General features: G+C 37.8%; 2 protein-coding genes across 3 annotated transcripts in view; one reads left to right on the top strand and one right to left on the bottom strand.

Moving 5' to 3' along the window:
* Positions 1–2659: 2659 nt before the first annotated feature.
* The window catches only part of cryabb (crystallin, alpha B, b), a 117504-nt gene continuing 102091 nt past the window's right edge, over positions 2660–18072 (bottom strand). The window contains exons 1-3 of one of the 2 annotated variants that reach the window (XM_060846812.1): positions 10150–10506; positions 5530–5652; positions 2660–2997 (exon numbers count right to left, since the gene is read on the bottom strand). In XM_060846812.1, coding sequence (XP_060702795.1) covers positions 2794–2997; positions 5530–5652; positions 10150–10356 — 534 coding nt within the window. In that variant the 5' untranslated portion in view covers positions 10357–10506 and the 3' untranslated portion in view covers positions 2660–2793. Of the gene's footprint in view, positions 2998–5529; positions 5653–10149; positions 10507–18072 lie in introns of those variants that run through there. The other variant, XM_060846813.1, reaches the window with a different exon arrangement.
* On the top strand, positions 12168–14366 carry hspb2 (heat shock protein, alpha-crystallin-related, b2). Its single transcript, XM_060846886.1, has 2 exons — positions 12168–12415; positions 13237–14366. The coding sequence occupies exons 1-2, from the start codon at positions 12322–12324 to the stop codon at positions 13689–13691; spliced, it is 549 nt and encodes a 182-aa protein (XP_060702869.1). The 5' UTR covers positions 12168–12321; the 3' UTR covers positions 13692–14366.

Raw genomic sequence — 18072 nt, 5'->3', positions numbered from 1 at the left:
AGAGTGAGGATGACAGGGGGTAATGAGCTAACTGACCATATCACCATGTTAATAATAATAGTATAATAGAATTATTACAGCACTTTAATGGTGTGTACAAGGTATTGTAAGCCTTACATCCGGTGGTATATATGTGGTTGCACAGTGATTATGATATACATTGCTGAAAAAAATATGATGAAATCCAGTTTAATGAAAAGAAACATTAAACGTCACTGTGTTTGAAATGATTCTTTCCTCCAGCGTTTGAAACAGAGCCACATATTTACCCGACACACCAACCAGAATTGGACCCTCCTCATAGCAAGCAATTTCCAAAAACCACCTCCATGATAGACTACGTGGATCCTGCACTCCTCATGTACCCTCCCTGCCCTCCGGATTTGAACAAGGTGGCGAATGAGCAATTACAATATTGTGGACCCCCGGCTCCATCAGGCACTGATGAGGCAGCAGAGAAGAATCAGTTATGTGGTACTTACATCCCTTTAAATCCCACCACTCCCACAGCCTTGGAGGCACAGCAAAACCAGCAGCCAGATGTTCCAGGGTTTTGTGGATATCACCTTCCTACAAAAATGCCATTAGGACTGTGCACGGCTAGGTTTTGTGAGCCATGCAAGCCTACACTCTTAGCTTCTTCAGGACCAGGCTTGGCTGCATGTTGTTCATCCTCCACTCCCTGAATCAGTGATGAACATTCAGTGAAGAACCAAAATGAGAAAAACTACAAGAGAATTTTAAAACGACTCTTTGTTTTCCTTTCAGAGTGAATGGAAATGGCTCATTAATAAATAAGGAATGATATACCTGTTGTTCTTCTGTTATGAGATTTGTATAAGGTATGACCAATCTGTGCCTTAGCCCATGACCAGTTGTCAGAAACAAAAAAAAACTATATCAAAATGATGTGGAAGACTATTAAACCCATGATCCAAAACAGTAAATTAAATATCTAAGTTGCTTCATAAAATCAAAGATGTTTGGATTTCCACTGCCATTGTTCTCACAGGAATATTATAAAGAGACATAGGAATATTATAAAGGGATTCACAAGCTCTTGTTAAAAACTACATTAAACACACATATTTTACCATTACTATCTGCTTGAGTATTTGGTCATTCCAGTTATTGGAAGACTTTTTAAAACTAATGTTTTGAAGTTAAAAGCTGACAATTTGTTTGATTTTTGTTGAGAATTTTACACAGCACGCAAGAAAATTGTACTTGTTTTTGCACTTGAATAAATATCTCTTTTTTATAGCTCGAAGATGTAAGTTAATGTGATTGTTTTAAGAATGTGTATATTTTTACAGTGAGGGTATCTGAAGGCTTGTTTTTAAAAGGTACATTGTTCTGCCAATGTCAAACCTATAAACTCTAAACAGTGATTTCTGTATTTTTGTTGCGGCTATGATTGGATAAGTGTAGCAAACTATAGAATGACTGTCTTAAAATGTTTTTTAACATTATATTTTAGTTTTTAAGTTTTAGTTCAATATTGCATTTTGATTATACATCCCTCTTTAGGTAGGAGTGCAGTTGATTTAAAACAATGAACAGGTTCACAACCATTCTGTGACTGGCGAGAGAGAGATCCAGACGTTTACATTAATGGGATTTCATACCTACAACCGTAAAATTTAAGCTGTCTTCTATCAAACAATATAGTAATTTCTCTTCAAATAACTGAAGGAGAATGCTGGAAATCTGATATACCATAAATGGTTGTTATCTAAAAAGGGAGAAAGTTAGTTAAAAAGGCTGAAGCTCTTGTACTTTCGAATTTATGAAAGCATTTTTAAACACTGTTAGCTTTTCTAACTTCAGCAAGTAATTTTCATTTCCCGTCTCTGACTGTAAAAGTCACCATAGCTCAACCAGATCACAGAGTTGCTCACACGTGAGAGAAAAGACTGGTGATGATTTAACCGAAGGCTCACCCTGCCTCAGGTCAGGGGGGAGGTTGAAAAGGAGATCCTTCATGGTAATCTCACTCAAAGTGGGAATTGAACCCACACTGTTGGCATCATGCTGCCAGCCAGCTGAGCTAACCAATCCCCATCTCTGACTATACCCCAGTACTGTTCAGCATTTCCAATGGTCTCCATGTCAACATTCAAACATCTTAGGTGATCATTACAATGAGATTAAAGTACATATCCTCCATTTCATTAACAGTTGCTCAGAACATTGCCTCACTTTTCAGACAAATAGACCTTGTCTTCTGAACTTTTTTAGGAAATTTCAAATGACAGAATAGAACATTACACATCCAGCTATAATATGCACAGTGGTCAGCTTCTGAAGTAAACTAAAATAGAAGAGTCTGTATTTCTATTAATGGTTATATCTTGTACTAAATCTATGCATGCAGTTCATTCATAAAGAGGTGTGCATTATTCATTAGTGGAATATTAATAACTGATTTACACAGGGATATTGAGAAATTATCTCAAAGGATGAAAAAATTCTTAGCTCTGTTTAATGAACAATGTATATAAATGCAGTTAGTTTTATGTTATTTTGTTTTGCAATTAATTGCTTAGCATTTTGCAAGCCAGTAAAGCCAAAGACCAAAGTAAAGAAACACAAACTATGCAATGGATTCTTCATCTGATTGACTTTATTTAAGTGGAAATTTCACTAAGGCAGTGAAGATAAATGTTTATTGCAGGCTAACAGATTTTAAGGAATGTGTGATTATTTAGCAAGACAAAACATTACATTTAAAGCGAAAGGCAATACTTCAATGGCTTGAAATCATTTCACATTGAACGGAACAGAAATGATCTACTTTTGCTGAGGTCCAGCAACTGCAGGCTTTTCCTCTCGGGTGATGGGCACAGATCGCTCAGGAACATCAGCCAACTTCCTGGGACCACAAATTGTAAGTACTCCATCCACTGACAGGGAGCTGGTGATCAGTGTTGGATCAACTCCTGTTGGAATCTTGTACTTTCGATGAAATTCTCGAGAAACATAGCCATGTTCATCCTACGGAATAAAAGATTTGACCATTAAAAGCTGTGTTCAGTCAACTTTTCTATGGATTTTACAAGAAAAAACCTGATTCCATTTTATTTTTGACTAATGCATACCCAGTCAAATAAACTATAAGACAATATACCACACAACCCAATATACAAATTAGCTTTCTCATTCATCAGTGGTACAGTTCTGGAACTTTGACAATCCTTAGAAATGCAAGGTAAATGCTATTTTGCTCCTTTTAAGTGAAACTCTTTAAACTCCTTAGTGGGAGTGCAGGTATATACCACAGAATTTAATTGTCTATAAATTCATATTTTATTAACTTTCAGTGGAATAATGTTTACAGCCATGTTAAGTTTTAAGTATGGAATTTATATATCAGAATTGTGAGCTTACAGTTCAGAGTGATACTTTTTCAACTGGATAAATATCTTTTGCAAGTACTCAAGAATTTCAAAGTACTCAAAGTTATATAAATCCAATGCAAAAGAACATAAACTGGAAAGTAACTGGGTGCAGGAAAGAGAAACTGACTCTTGAAACATTACAGAGGTAAAAACAATGACTGCAGATGCTGGAAACCAGATTCTGGATTAGTGGTGCTGGAAGTGCACGGCAGTTCAGGCAGCATCCAAAGTGCAGCGAAATTGACGTTTCGGGCAAAAGCCAAACGTCGATTTCGCTGCACTTTGGATGCTGCCTGAACTGCTGTGCTCTTCCAGCACCACTAATCCAGAATCTTGAAACATTACAGAATACCCCTCCAATACTGCATAAATATCACATTCCACTGTAAGAGATTCAGTTTAAATGGCACCTGCTTGAATGTTAAGATTGCAAAGTACACCAAACATTTTATCCCCCAAAACAATTATTTATAAAAATCATTATAACAGTGGTTCACCAACTTTTATCAATATAAGAATGATAATACATTTCAAGAGTAATTTGTCGGCCATAAAGTACTTTGGGAAATCCTATATGAATGGTGCTATATAAATGCAAGTCTCCACAGGCCAGTAAATCATTGATTCAATAATTATTGTAGCTTAGTTAATCCCACTAATAACACCACCACAATTATCTCCAACATCCTTTGGGCAGGGATGGAAACACTGGCAGAGTTCCTGCTCCAGGCCTCTGCACCCACACTGTAAGAATTCTATGATTCTATGACTGTATCCAGTGTGCCCTGTTAGGTGTACAACAATAGCCATATTATAAAAATGTTTTTTTGATCAATGTGTTCCAAGATGCTCCATACCTCTGCAACAGACGAGACTTGAACCTGGGTCTCCTGGCTCAGCAGTATGGATACTACCACTGCACCACAAGACCCCTACAACAATGGACATTAAGTGAAGAGAGAATTAAACTCATCTGTGATGCTCAGACCAGTCAAATAACTTGCCAATTTTTTTAGATTCCCTACAGTGTGGTAACAGACCCTTCGGCCCAACCAGTCCACACCGACCCTCCGAAGAGTAACCCACCCAGACCCATTTCCCCTCTGACTAATGCACCTAACACTGTGGGCAATTTAGCATGGCCAATTCACCTGACTTGCACATCTTTGGACTGTGGGAGGAAACCTGAGCACCCAGAGGAAACCCACGCAAACACGGAGAGAATATGCAAACTCCAGACAGTCGTTAAATCATGAAATGTCAGATATTAACAAAAAATTCACTGTCATGGTTGTTGGTGTTATCTATAGTCCTTGGCCACATTACAGTCTTGTAACTAAGTTCCCGGAATGATTCTATATTTAATTTTGCACAGCAAGGGCATGTGATGGCTTAGTTCAGCATAAAAGAGTGCTCGATTGCTATGTTTCAGTGGGTAACATACCAGTCCTCAATTTAGACTGGCCTCTATTGGAGTATCTGTTAACTTGTTACAGGGAGCCAATTATCTTCATCACAAATATTATACTTAACTAAAACAAATTCAGGCTTTTTTTTAACATTCATGCTGGTATACTTTAGTGGTTTTTATGATGGTCAGGCAATTTGAGAATGTTTCACAAATGGATAAGGAGATGTTAAACTGTTGCTAAGTCACCTGACATTGCTCCAGTGATAATAAATCCGGTTAATATTTTTATGCACCACTACTGCTGTGAGCAGTACCTACTAATACCGTGGTAAACAAAGTTACTAAGTTGGTCAAATTCATTCCATTAATAAAGTCGTATTTCGAGAAATTGCAAATCCTTCGCTTTTGTGTAAAATTGTGGTATCTGATTTGACATGCTTTTCTTCAATTGATTTTGAAATCTGACTATGGCTTGGTTTCAAATCCTGATGAGGAATTAGATATTTAACTACTGCAGTTTCAGCTGTCAACCAAATCATCAGCCAGTGAAGAAATCACTATGTAATTTAACTCTCTCTTTCTCTGCCAAAATGCAGTGCCTACAACTTACACCAGACCAGCAAAAATCCATTGAGCTCTCCCACCACTGAAGCAAGTGAGTCCAAGTACAGGACAAGTCAAAAATGAAGCAAAAATAGAGAAAAACGTAAGATGTACCTGGCGTTCTTCATGCTGAGCCTGTATTTCAACAAAGTCACCCAGAACTTTCACACGGATTTCTTCAGGAGTAAAATGTTTAACATCAAGGTGAATAGTAAATTTATCCTTGTCCAGTCTCAACTGCAAGAGAGACAGAGCACAGCGCATCTACTTAGAAAAGAATAAATGCCAAATTCCTAAGCTGTTTTCTTGTCATTGGTATTAGGAAGGTGATAAAATGAACTCGGATCATGAATTTCTGGAGCTCAACGCGAATGACAGGAGCATCTCTTTCAAGATATCAATACAATATATTACCATTCATAAGCCAAAATGTCACAATAAAATTCTAGCCAATTATGTATTAGCTTTGAGTCTCAGCCATCAGGGCTGCAAGCTTGCATTATATGAAAAATATATTGTCCTTTATAGCCCATCACACAATACAGGTTGTAATTACAACACAAAGTTCTACTTTGGAGAAGGGTCACTGGACCTGAAATATTAACTCTGCTTTCTTTCCACAGATGCTGCCAGACCTGCTGGGTTTTCCTAGCAATTTCTGTTTTTGTCTCTCATTTCCAGCATCTGCAGTTTTTTTTGTTTTAAACTTGGGCTGAGATTATCAAAATACCTGAATAATCTTTTGTGAATATTCCATATTTAATAAAACCTCTACTGCTATATTAGATGACAAGCAACTAAACACTAGTCCCTTCAAGTTGCACTAACTAATCAATCTTTTACTTTACCTTTTTCTTAAATGTACTTCCCAGTGTGAATTATGATAGTTTCCTTCTCCATTTCAGCAATGTAAAACACCTCTCCATCAAGTAAAATAATCTTGCCTATTGACTTTTGAACCTACAAATTTTATATTTGAGTTAATATTCCCAATGCAGAACTTGGAAGAGTACAATGGAGATGTGTAACAGATGTTTGGGTTTGTAGGAACATCAGCTGGTGTTACTGCTTTCTCTGCCAGAATTCCTGAGATGCATTCTTAACGTGTGAAGTACTGTTTAGGGATGGGTATCTTATACGATATACTCCACATGTTAAAGTAACCATTCAATCCTCCCACCATCAGCACATGAAATCTAGAGGACGCTTATTCAATTTAATCCTAAGACTTCCAACTATTAGAAAGAATTCCTGATCTAATAGCACTGTGAAAGTGTATTAAGTGCATAGAGTGCAGTGTAAAGAAAGAAGATTTGTCTTTTTCCCAAATGCATCTAGAAATGCTCAATAAATGCTGGCCTTGCTTATGATTCCCATAGTCCAAAAATGAATACAATGAAGCAATGGATTATCGAAAGTGAAATGAGAAATCTCAACAAGATCACAGGGTATAAATGCAGATAATTTCAAAGAGAAATTTAAAATACATTTACAATTTTATTAAAGTGCAATGAGTATTTATAAAAATCATTGTATAGGCTAATGGAAAAAAAATTGTGGTTATACAAAATGGAATTATGTGCTGTGAAAACAAGTTATACATATTCGAGCCAATTTTTTTTTTTGCCATTAGAGAAGGCTTACCAAGTTTCTACACCATTGGTAGAGGAAGTTGATGTTTAATGTGATGGATAGGGTGCCAACTGAGCAAACAGCATTGACCTGCATAATCCAGGCATGAAGTGAGTATCTAAGCTCAATGTGTGCCTAGTAGATGATGGCAAGGCTTTAGGAATTTGGGAACTGAACTGCTGGTGGCTCAAAAAACTACTGCATTTTAGTCCAGGTTGAGTTACTAATCAATTTCAATGGTAGAAGTTTCACAGATAGTCATGTCAACAAATGGTAAGGAAAGGTAGTTAGACTCCTTCTTTGTTAAGTAGTGATTACCTAACACTTGTCTGCAAATTTAAAGTGACACTTGTTGACTCAAGCAGAAGGTTATGAAAAGAATATTTCTAGTACTAAGCACGAAAGATGCGATCCAGCTTTCCTAATTCTGAGCTGTTTTATGACATAGATTCACAAGAATATTTTCAGAGGTGTCAAATGTGATTCCAGGTAGATGATGAAAAAGAAGTGATCAGACTTACTAGAGAGTAACAAAGTCATGCATAGGGAAAGTCAGAAGTCACATGACACCAGGCTATTGTTCTACAGGTTTATTTGAAATCACAAGCTTTCAGAGCGCTGCTCCTTTATCAGATGAAGTGCTCTGAAAACTTATAATTTCAAATTAACCTGTTGGACTATAACCTGGTGCTACTGTGACTTCTGACTTTGTCCATTCCAATCGAACACCAGCACCTTGCCATCATGCACAGAGAAAGAAGAAGTAAACTTTCAGAGGATAAGTTTCTTCCACACAATTCCTAGTAGCTGGCTGAAATATGGTACAGAGAAGTTCAAGTTTATTTTGCAATTGCATCAAATTATTTAATTTAGATATCAGGATAATTGAGGGCACAATATCATGATTTCCATTAGCCGTAAATTGTTCCATGGAAGTTTGTTGGCCAGCTTTCAGTGAATTCTACTGGAACATTCCTTTCATAAACAACATTCTGGCTTGTAAACTCAACCCACAGATCAAGGGACAAACAAAGTCATATGAAAAGACAGATTAAATTGCACAAAGACAGACATTGTTGGGAAACGTTAACTCCTTCTAAGGTGAAGTATTATTACTAGGATTGTAGAGAATATACTCAGATAATATAAGGCTCAAAGTTTAAAATACTTTAAAACTTTCTTAAATTCAAATTATAACTTAAAGGCTGGGGGTGCTGCGGTATTCCCATTTTTGGCATCTGATGATATCCAGTAAGGCTTGATTTTCCCCACTCTAGTAATGCAACTTAACACAAATTTGGAATTTTGATACTGCTCAAAGACAAGCAGTCTTATAGCCTATTTGAGTGAGACTGCAATTGTTACCAAATATTAATTATTTCATTTGGAAATGAACTAGAAAACCAACATGAATCAAAGTCACACCCTACATATAATATTTAACCTTAAAGCAACATTGAAATTTATCCTCTGGCATTGACAACAGCCTTTGTGGAAAAGTCCAGTATGATTAAGGTTATCACAAGCAAGGAGATAAAAGGTGATAGGGGACAGGTGGAGATGTGGAGTAATTGGATCAGCCAGGATCTTATTGAAGGGACTGAATAACTTACTCATACTCCTACTTCATATGTTCATTTCAGTAAGCATCTCGGCTTGTCCAAAGTTCAATTACTGGCATGTGCCAGTCAGCATCAGGATATTGACAGCTTTAACAATTACCAATTTATTATTTAAAATGACTTTAATTTGAGCTAACTTGTCCTGCTAATATCTGTATCCCCCACTTGGAGGATGGAGGAAGTGGGGCACTTTGTAGTTAGTGTGGACTTCGCTGACCAAATAGTGATTCTTATTCCATTAGCTAAAGCAGACATCAAACCTTCATTAATAAATATTTATATTTTTATTAACTTATTCAGACATGTTAGGACACATCTGTGTGACAAGTGGGACATAAACCCACACCTTCTGACCCAGTGGCAGGGAAACTACCACTCTGGCACAAGATTCTAAATTATTTTTAATCAACCTGTTCTGACGTACAATGATGTATCTCCCAGATGGATAAGACGTGAGCCTTGGAGCAGAGATAATACCTCTGAGTCACAAGATCCTGCAAACCTTAGTCCTGCAAGTGCACAGATAGTGTTCCAATCAACAGTGCCAACAGCCTCTAATATCAGAGAAAATGTTACTTTAGAAGACTTATTGGGTACCAGAGAATCTGATGAATTTCTAGCATTTCCTTTTATTATTTTAAGTTTCAGAGTTTTTCTTATTATTAATTCTGGTTTCCTTGGGAATTAGTGTGTTCAGATACAGAAAATTTAGCCCACGTCTTTGGTCCTCATGAAATGACTCAAGACAACCAATATTCCCAGTAATTCAATTTGCAAATGGGAACAGGCCTTAACGTTCCAATTTAGGACTTATCCCCCCTTAAAACAATGACACTAACAATTTGTCAAAAAATGTTATTATTTATCATTTATTGCACTAATGAAGTATGTTAATTAGCTATATATTTATGTATTATAGAAATTCAGTGTAAGAACTTAAGAAATAGGCGCAGGACCAGTCCAATCAGCCTCCAAAGATCCTCAAGCTCAGCTTTATGTTGCTTAAATGCCCCATTTCACCCCTAACCACCTTCTATCATGTCCCCTCATTCCGTCAACCTTGGTCCTGAATATCATCTACAACTAAACGTCCATAGCCTTCTCAGATAGAGAGTTCCAAAGATTCACAATCCTCATAGCAAAAAAAGTTCTTTCTCACTCAGTTTGAAATGGCTGTTGCCTTATTTTGAAATTATATCTCCCCTTTCCTCTTTATCATATAGATATACATGTTTATTCATCTTCCACTTTATCATACAGATTTATGTGCTTGTTACTTCCTGTTTATTATATATATAATATATATATAAAAATACATATACACATATAGAACAATTGGGAACATCCATTATTATTATGAGACAGACAATACATCCACAAAGATTGATCCGAGAGGTGACGCTCTATATTAAGCAAATTTTTTAGTCAAGTTGCAGGAAAATGCCACATCTTTAAAAAAGATACTGTGCACAGAACATACCTCTGATAGCCCAGATTGTACCCAGCTAGGCAGCCTGAACAAAGAGGATGGCATTCGCCAGTAGAAGGGGCTAACCATAGATGAGGAGCTTGGGAAGAAATCAGGATCAAGGTTTTCCCCAAAGTGCTGGTCATAGATACGGGAGGGGAAGAGGAAATTCGGCAGAAGGGAACGGCGTAGCCAAGGAGTCTGAACTGCAATGTCCATCTTCACTTTCCTGTTAAACGCAGCAGGATGTATATTAGTGTAGTTGTACTGTCTGCAGTCCAATGAGGGCCAGTTGGTGTGTCAGTCCTTTATATACACAATGACACCCAATCCATTGAACATTCTGGAAAACTGCTGCAAGGGTGATTGACTCTGTCATGTGATTTCATTGTTTCGGGATTTATGTTTTGAGAGGGAGGATTAGAACTGACACAAGCAGTAGACCAGTCTCTGTACTGCTGGACAAAGCTCTGCTGATCACTCTCTTCCTCTGCTGGCACTGCTTCGGAATGCCAGAGAAGATGACCTCATGGCATTTCAATAGGAGGCCATTGTATTGAGAGGAATATTATGTTGTTTCAGGTTTTGTTTTAAAAAATAAATGATTAAAGATTTTAGTTCCTTTTGTGTCTCTGTGTGCTGGGTTATCTGAATGCTGAATTCAAACATTGAAGATGGCAAACAGAAGGGCTGTAGTTCAGAAATAGACTCCCAGTGATTAGCCTCTGATGTCACCTTTCTGGGTATTTGTAGTTTCTGGCAGTGACTGAATGTTTAACAGGGAAGAATCTGGACTAAGCCACTCCATTCTCTCGCTGTGTTTTGTGCCCTTCAAAGTTTTTGGAAAGTAAAGAAGGCTGGAAGAGAAATAATTATCTCATAGGATAATTGTCTGTTCTCTATATTGAAAAATATCACATTAATTAGAGCAGATTAGCTACTTCAGAAGATCCTCCTTCCAAAATTACAGTGTTGTTATTCCAGCACTTACCCTTCTATAATATCCTGTTACTTGCCCTTCAATAGGATTAGAGTCACCAACAGGTTGTAGTACTAAAGTGTGTATTGTACTGTAATCAGTACAAATGAACTGGCCGATGGAATTATCCATCACAGGATAGCTTTTAATTGCCAACTTTTAAATGTTTCATTATATCTATTTTCCTTGGGAACTTGGAAGCAAAGTTTTAAAGTTTTTAAAGAAAGTTTTCTACAGAATTGGCGCTTGAAGCTGGTTAGTTCAAAGATGGTGTCTGCCTCAAGTTGAAAGCCAGTGATATAGAGTTGAGTTTTCACGTGGCTTGGAATGATTGTAACCCTTATATAATGCTTTTCTCAACCCAGGTGTCAGCCACGGTCAGCCAGGAGGACTCTCTCTCTTCGTTTTGTTCCCCCCCCCCCCCACGAAAACAGATCACAATAAATTACAGAGTTCTTTGTAAATCCTTACTGATCAAAAGTAGTTCAGTGATTATTCTTCATTTCTTTATAGTTGAAATGCTATCGGTAACAAAGTTACCTGTGAAATTTTGACCTTTCATCTCCGCATTCTTAAAAAGAAATTTATTTTACAGAAACTGAGAATGCTGGAGAAACGCTGCAGTTCTGGCAAAATCTGTTCCAAGGGTTACTGGACACGAAACGTTTTCTTTTTCTCTCCCCACAGCCACGGCCAGACTTGCTGAGTTTCTCCAACATTCTCTATTTTACGACTCAGATTTCCGACATAGTTCCTTGATTTATTTGATGTTACAGGTCGCCCAGAGCGGGACATCAGAAGACAATGTGAGCCATCCACGTCTGAGCCAACAACACCATCTTGAAGAGGAAGCAGAGTTCACGTTTCGAGTCCTGTGACTCTTCTTCCCGATGCTGCCCGACCTGCTGAGTTTCTCCAGCAATCTCTGGTTAGGCTTCAGATCTCCAGTAGTTTTGTATTGCAAAGACAGGGTGTGGCACTGTTGTCTGTTTCCCAGAGGAGATCTCCAGTGCTTTTGGAGCGCTCCATACTTTCTCAGTGCCCTGCTCTATTTCCGTCCGAATTTAACAACACCCCCTCCCTCAGGAATGTTCTGACAGAAACGACTCTGAGGTTTCTGAGACGGACTGACCACAGTCTGCTGGGTCAGGCAGATCAGACCAGTTTGTGTTGTCGTTGTGCTTCCCTGCTTGCTGAGCCTGACAATGGAGGACAAGACCTTGCCACATGCCTATCCGATGAGTGTAGAGTACGAGAAGGAGACGCCAACAACTATCCACGACCAGAACTTCGGGGAAGGTAAATTTATTTCGCCTTTTGACCGTGAAATTGTGCGTGGCAAAACTGTGCAGCCCAGCTCTGAACCGGCTTCGTGAATTTCTCAAAGTCTGGGGCTACAGTAAACAACCCCAATACTGACGGTGTGTTTTGGAAGGACATGTGAAATCTTGTACTTGTGACAATTTTTAAAAACAGTGCTGGAGAAACTCGTCAGGTTTGGCAGCATCTGTGGAGAGAGAAACAGAGCTGATGTATGGACTCCAGTCTGACCCTTTGTAGTAGTTACAGGTGTTCTTGTTCCCTGTTTAACTCCTGCTATCCTCAGGAAGTGGAGTTCAGTAAACGATGGGTTCAAGAGCTGCTAACCACACTCCTCTCATTCACCTTCTGGCCTTCCCATCCCCACTTTAAAGCCAGCATTGTTCTCCTGGACCCCACGATTATCCAACAATGATCAGATCTGTACAGTTGGAAGGTGGCACTGAATGGTTTATCGATCATCTTCTGACACATTTGTGTGTGTATGTTTGGTGAGGGAGGGGTGTGTGTGAAAATCTGTAGGTTCCAATTCCAATTATTTGTATACAATTATATAGCTCCCAGAGCCCAGGAAGAAACAAGATTACATCCAATAACATTCAGGCTGTGTGGAGTCTTAAAACAGCACCAGAGTAGTTAAGCTAATAACAGTTCAATTTTAAAAATCTTTTCTTCATTGAACAGCATTTCATATTTTTGGAATTTAAAGTAAAATTTATTTTAAAATCATTTTATTTTAAATATAAGGTGGCTGTATGGTGTGTGACTTATAGTTTAGTAACTTCCAATATATTTTTCAGGTTTGTCACCAGAAGATATTTTAGCTCCTACGTTATACCATGGTTATTACATCAGACCCAGGATCAATAAGCAACTGGACCGAGGCTTTTCAACAATTGAAACAAAGCATCATAAGTTTCAGGTATTTCTGGATGTGTGCCAGTTCCTGCCGGATGAGATCTCTGTCCGGACAGTGGATAACCTTCTGGAAGTGACTGGAAGACACCCGCAGAAACTGGACAGTCATGGGTTTATCTCCCGGGAGTTCACCCGCACCTACATCCTACCCCTGGACGTGGACCCTCTGCTTGTTCGGTCATCACTGTCCCATGATGGTATCCTGTGCATTGAGGCGCAAAGAAAAGGAGATGAGATCCACCCCAAAGTAAATCAAGTGAAACTCAACGTGGAGTCAGCACCCATGGCAAAGGAGCCTGGGGAAGACCCCGGAAAAGAGAAACGGAAGGATAAGTAGCTCTTGCAGTAGGATAGGGAGACCTCCAATAATTGATTTTGATAGCAAGTCTTCTGTTAATACACCTGATCTCTTCTAGAAAGCAGGGCAAAATATTACAATGACTGGGCTACAAGTGAGTTATCAGTTAAAGTTGCAAACAAACCTTAAAAAAAAGGCTTGTTTTGACAATTTGATATCTTTTGTATTTATAAAGCTAGAAACCTAATTATTAATAATAGATGCAAATTCAGTCTGATGATTGCTCTCATGATTAAGACGTGCCTTTGATTTATTGCCCTTTGCTCCTGTTCTCTGGAAGAAAATGACACATATTGGAGCACAAATACATAATGTGTCCTCAGCTAACTTCGAATGTTCTTCACAATTTCATGGCTCAGCCTGACTTGCCGACTAAGAATCCATCTCCCCAGTTTAACTTTCTGGACCATCAAGCCGGACTCCTTTCACAGCTGTTGGTTAAATAAGCACCTACGAGGAATTGAGGCTGGGACCTGCATACTCTCTACAACTGAACACTGCACTACTTTCCACTGAGCTATTGGCAAATCTTTTCTGCCATTTCTGATGTACAGCTTGTTGAATTATGAACCAAATTTATTAACAAACACTTTGACAACTAATGTATCCAAAATGCATTTATTTGAAACCTGTAATGACAACCGTTATTGCTTTTTAGTTGCAATTAAAAAAAAGGCACTGAAATAATTGCTTGGCTAATGCTCTCAGCTGTTTCTTTTGAGTAACTTAGCATCAGCTAAAAAAAGATTACATTTGACAGGTCTTGCATTTTTCAAAACTATGACAATAATTTGTAATTGATCTTAATTTGGCATTCAGAGCTAAATCACTTAAAGGCTATTTTTAACCTGGAAAAGTGGTGGCAAAACAAGCAGTCTGGATTTTCCTGTTGTTGTTTAACCCACCTGATTTTCCAATGTGGTCTGCAATGGTCCCTCAGTCATTAGCAGCAGTTTTCCAGCCCTGTGAGAAATTAAAATCAGCTCTGCAATCTAAAGATGTAATTTAGTGTTTAAAAGCTAAAATAACCAATGTCAGAAATTTGAAATAAAAGTATAAAATACACAATACGTTCAGCAGCATCTGAGGGGAAATTAGAGATTGATATTTCCAGTAGTGGTCTGTGGATTTGACCAAAGTTCTCTGCTAAAATGGGATCCTATATTTTGCTACTCAAATTGTAGACTAGCGAATTCTCTTGAAAGATAGTGGCTTTGCCTGTCAAGCGATGTTTTAATTTCCAGTCTTTGATATTTCCTTTCCTCCTGACTGAGGTCAGGAAACTGTTTACACAGTTGACCCATAGGATAATTTATATAGGTTTTTGCAAGTGAAGTGTCATGTTTGAAATGTGAGTACTGAGACAATTGGTGCTGCCAGTTCTACCTCATTTTCAGTCCTTCTTAATTGCACCATGACTGAAAATTTGTGCTACTATTCTCCATGAAGCGCACTGCCACTTCAATGCCCCACTCACCCCTTCCCGTGGCCACTTCCACCTTAAGTGTAACAGAGTCTGTGGTAGCTGCATTGGTCTGTACAGCCACTTACGGACTCACTCTGAGACTGGAAGAGAGTCATCATTGTCTGTGAGGGACCGCAGATAAATGAACTATTCTCAATTTCTTTCTCGCATGTAATATTGTAACACAGTAAAATAATTGACTTCAATTCAACCTGTATCCTGTGGCACATTCATCAGGTTTTTTATAGCATTTGTAACACTTCACAAAAGAAAGATTCGAGTTTTATGCAACTCTCTTTCTATACGTATCCATTTGTTTCAGTTTCCTCTGTCTTGGAGGTGTTTGGGCAGCTTTTTATATTTTTCTGTGCACAGACATTAATAATTCTTATTTTGTAAGATGCCAATGTATTAGAAGTTATGGAGAAATGCTTCAATTCCTCCCACATGAGGTAAAAACACAACTAACATGGGTTATGTATCTTAACAAGCATTATATGTTTCCTCCATGAAGTGAAATGGGGGTAAAGGTCAATTAGACACATTCTATTTTAAGAACAGCTGCAAGCACAATTACATCAACAAATTAAACTCCTGATGGATTGAAAGTTACTTTCTGCTATTGCCTAGACCACAGAACAAGATATATGAACAACAGTAACTTCATCAGTTGGAAGTGACTCATCAGGAAGTAGGATTGCTGAGGAATATATATCATCTTTTGTAGTTCCATAACCAAGTTGTAAAATAGTTTTTAACAAGTGTTTATTGACATGCCATCTCTTGACCCTGATCATGAAATATTCAGTATTCTTAATATAAATTGGTTTCTATCCTCTTAGTTCTGAACTTCATTTGCAGCTCTTAAACTGCACCTTCTCATTCCGATGTAAAATCCAAAAAATATTTCACCTTCTGTATTTTTTAAATGCATAAGTACTGCATAAAATAGAATTAGGGAAATATATAGAAAGGCAGGATGTTTTGATTCAGTATCATGAATAAACTATTGTTATTGCAATCATGATCCACGCTTACCTTGAATGAAAATGCTATGAGGTTCTGATTGACCATATTGAACTTTATATGAAATTTTGAATTGAAATATTGAACTTAATGAGTAAACACATTTTTTAAAATTATAGAGTAATTCAAATTGCGCATTTTAGTATTTTCTTTATTTAATCGAAGAGAAAAAATGAAAGATAAAAATTTAAAGAACAATATTAATTACAAAATTAATATTAATTACAAAATATGAATAAATTGGATTGCTTATTTTCCATAATGTATGGTGTTACCAAAAAACAAAACTGCATCAATTACAATTTCACATCTTAATGTTTAGAACATGTTATTAACCTTCATTTCACTCAACATACTGAAAATGTGCTTTTATTGCAAGATAAAATGGTAGCTTACATAAATTCAGCAAAGCAGGTCTACTAAGGAGAACTTAAAGATAACAAAGTCGAAACATTTGTGACACAATATGTACAGATGAATGTACATCACACAACAATCACCAGCCAGGAGTGTACCTTCCCAGTCGGAGAACACTTCAGCAGTCCGGGACAATCAGCCTTGGACCTTCGGGTGACCATCCTCCAAGGCGGACTTCAGGACAAGCAACAACACAATGTGGCTGAACATAGGCTGATATCCAAGTTTGGTACCCATGGGGATGATCTCAATTGGGACGTTGGGTTCATGTCACACTACAGGTGACCCCACTGCACTACACACTGCACACATTCACTCATGCAGACCCTCATACACCAGCTCTCTTTTACATGCTCACACCCCCCAGACTCACACCCATCCTCTCACTGACCTATTCACCTTTATATTCACACACATATACACACACTCTCTCACAGAGACTCACACCACCCCCCCCAACCCCCCCCCCCCCCCCACACACACACACATAACCCACATGTACACACACATATATAATTTTGTGGGGTGTATTTGTACTTATATCATTTCATTTTAATTTGTCCAAAAATTGCATGAATCCATGTAAGATTCTATAATCCCTTTTTTTAGAAATAGAATCAGTCTGAACATTGGCGCACAGACAGCCTCACACAGGGCACCTCACACCTTCAATGCATTATTTGAGCTGACATGGCACCTATTTTTAAAGTTCACTTTAGAATATAACTTTACAAAAACCTCTGGGATTTATGTATGAAAGAACTGAAACCAACATGGTCATTCTAAAAGATTAGACTTAACAAACAATCCAGGTCTTTTTCAATATATCATTTCAATTACATCACACTGTAAACTTTTGCTATAAATTCTGTGTCTTATGATCTTATAGTCCACAACCACCTGATGAAGGAGCGGCGCTCCGAAAGCTAGTGCTTCCAAATAAACCTGTTGAACTATAACCTGTTGCTGTGTGATTTTAATTCAGTACAGTAAAGTAATTTTCCCCTCTGTAATGAAAATACATGACTACCTAGCTTCTGGGTTTTTGACACATCTAAGTGAGGCACTGTCAGTGGTCAAGAGATAATAGCTAACTCATTGACAGAAAGAGTTGCTATCAAACTTGCCTGACTGGCAACTTAATTGGTTCCAGCGACTACCAGGTGTAGTGGGCATTGTGATCACTACATCCCAATTTCCTTCCTCTTGGAATACCTTAGAGTTATTTTCACCAAGTCTGGAATCTGTCTAATTTTGCAAGGAACACATTTTATTTTAGAAGGAATACACCCCAAGGCAAGGTTTTGCGATAACCTTGGCTGATATTTTTCTCACTAGAATATTTAATTTTACTCTATTAGCTCTTCTATGTTAATAATTGTAGTGAATCAGATGATGCACCAATTTATATTGCAATGCTGCATGATACCATTATCATTAAAACTAAATTAG

Source organism: Hemiscyllium ocellatum, chromosome 29 (assembly GCF_020745735.1).
Source record: "Hemiscyllium ocellatum isolate sHemOce1 chromosome 29, sHemOce1.pat.X.cur, whole genome shotgun sequence".
NCBI classification, from domain to species: Eukaryota; Metazoa; Chordata; class Chondrichthyes; order Orectolobiformes; family Hemiscylliidae; genus Hemiscyllium; species Hemiscyllium ocellatum.
Note: the sequence above shows the minus strand (reverse complement) of the source record. Positions and strands in the feature narration are given on the sequence as shown.

Bases quoted from the DNA above. Each gene is read 5' to 3' on its own strand.
- hspb2 (XM_060846886.1), top strand. From the start codon at position 12,322: ATGGAGGACAAGACCTTGCCACATGCCTATCCGATGAGTGTAGAGTAC. The intron at 12,416-13,236 runs GTAAATTTATTT...TATATTTTTCAG, and splicing joins CGACCAGAACTTCGGGGAAG to GTTTGTCACCAGAAGATATT.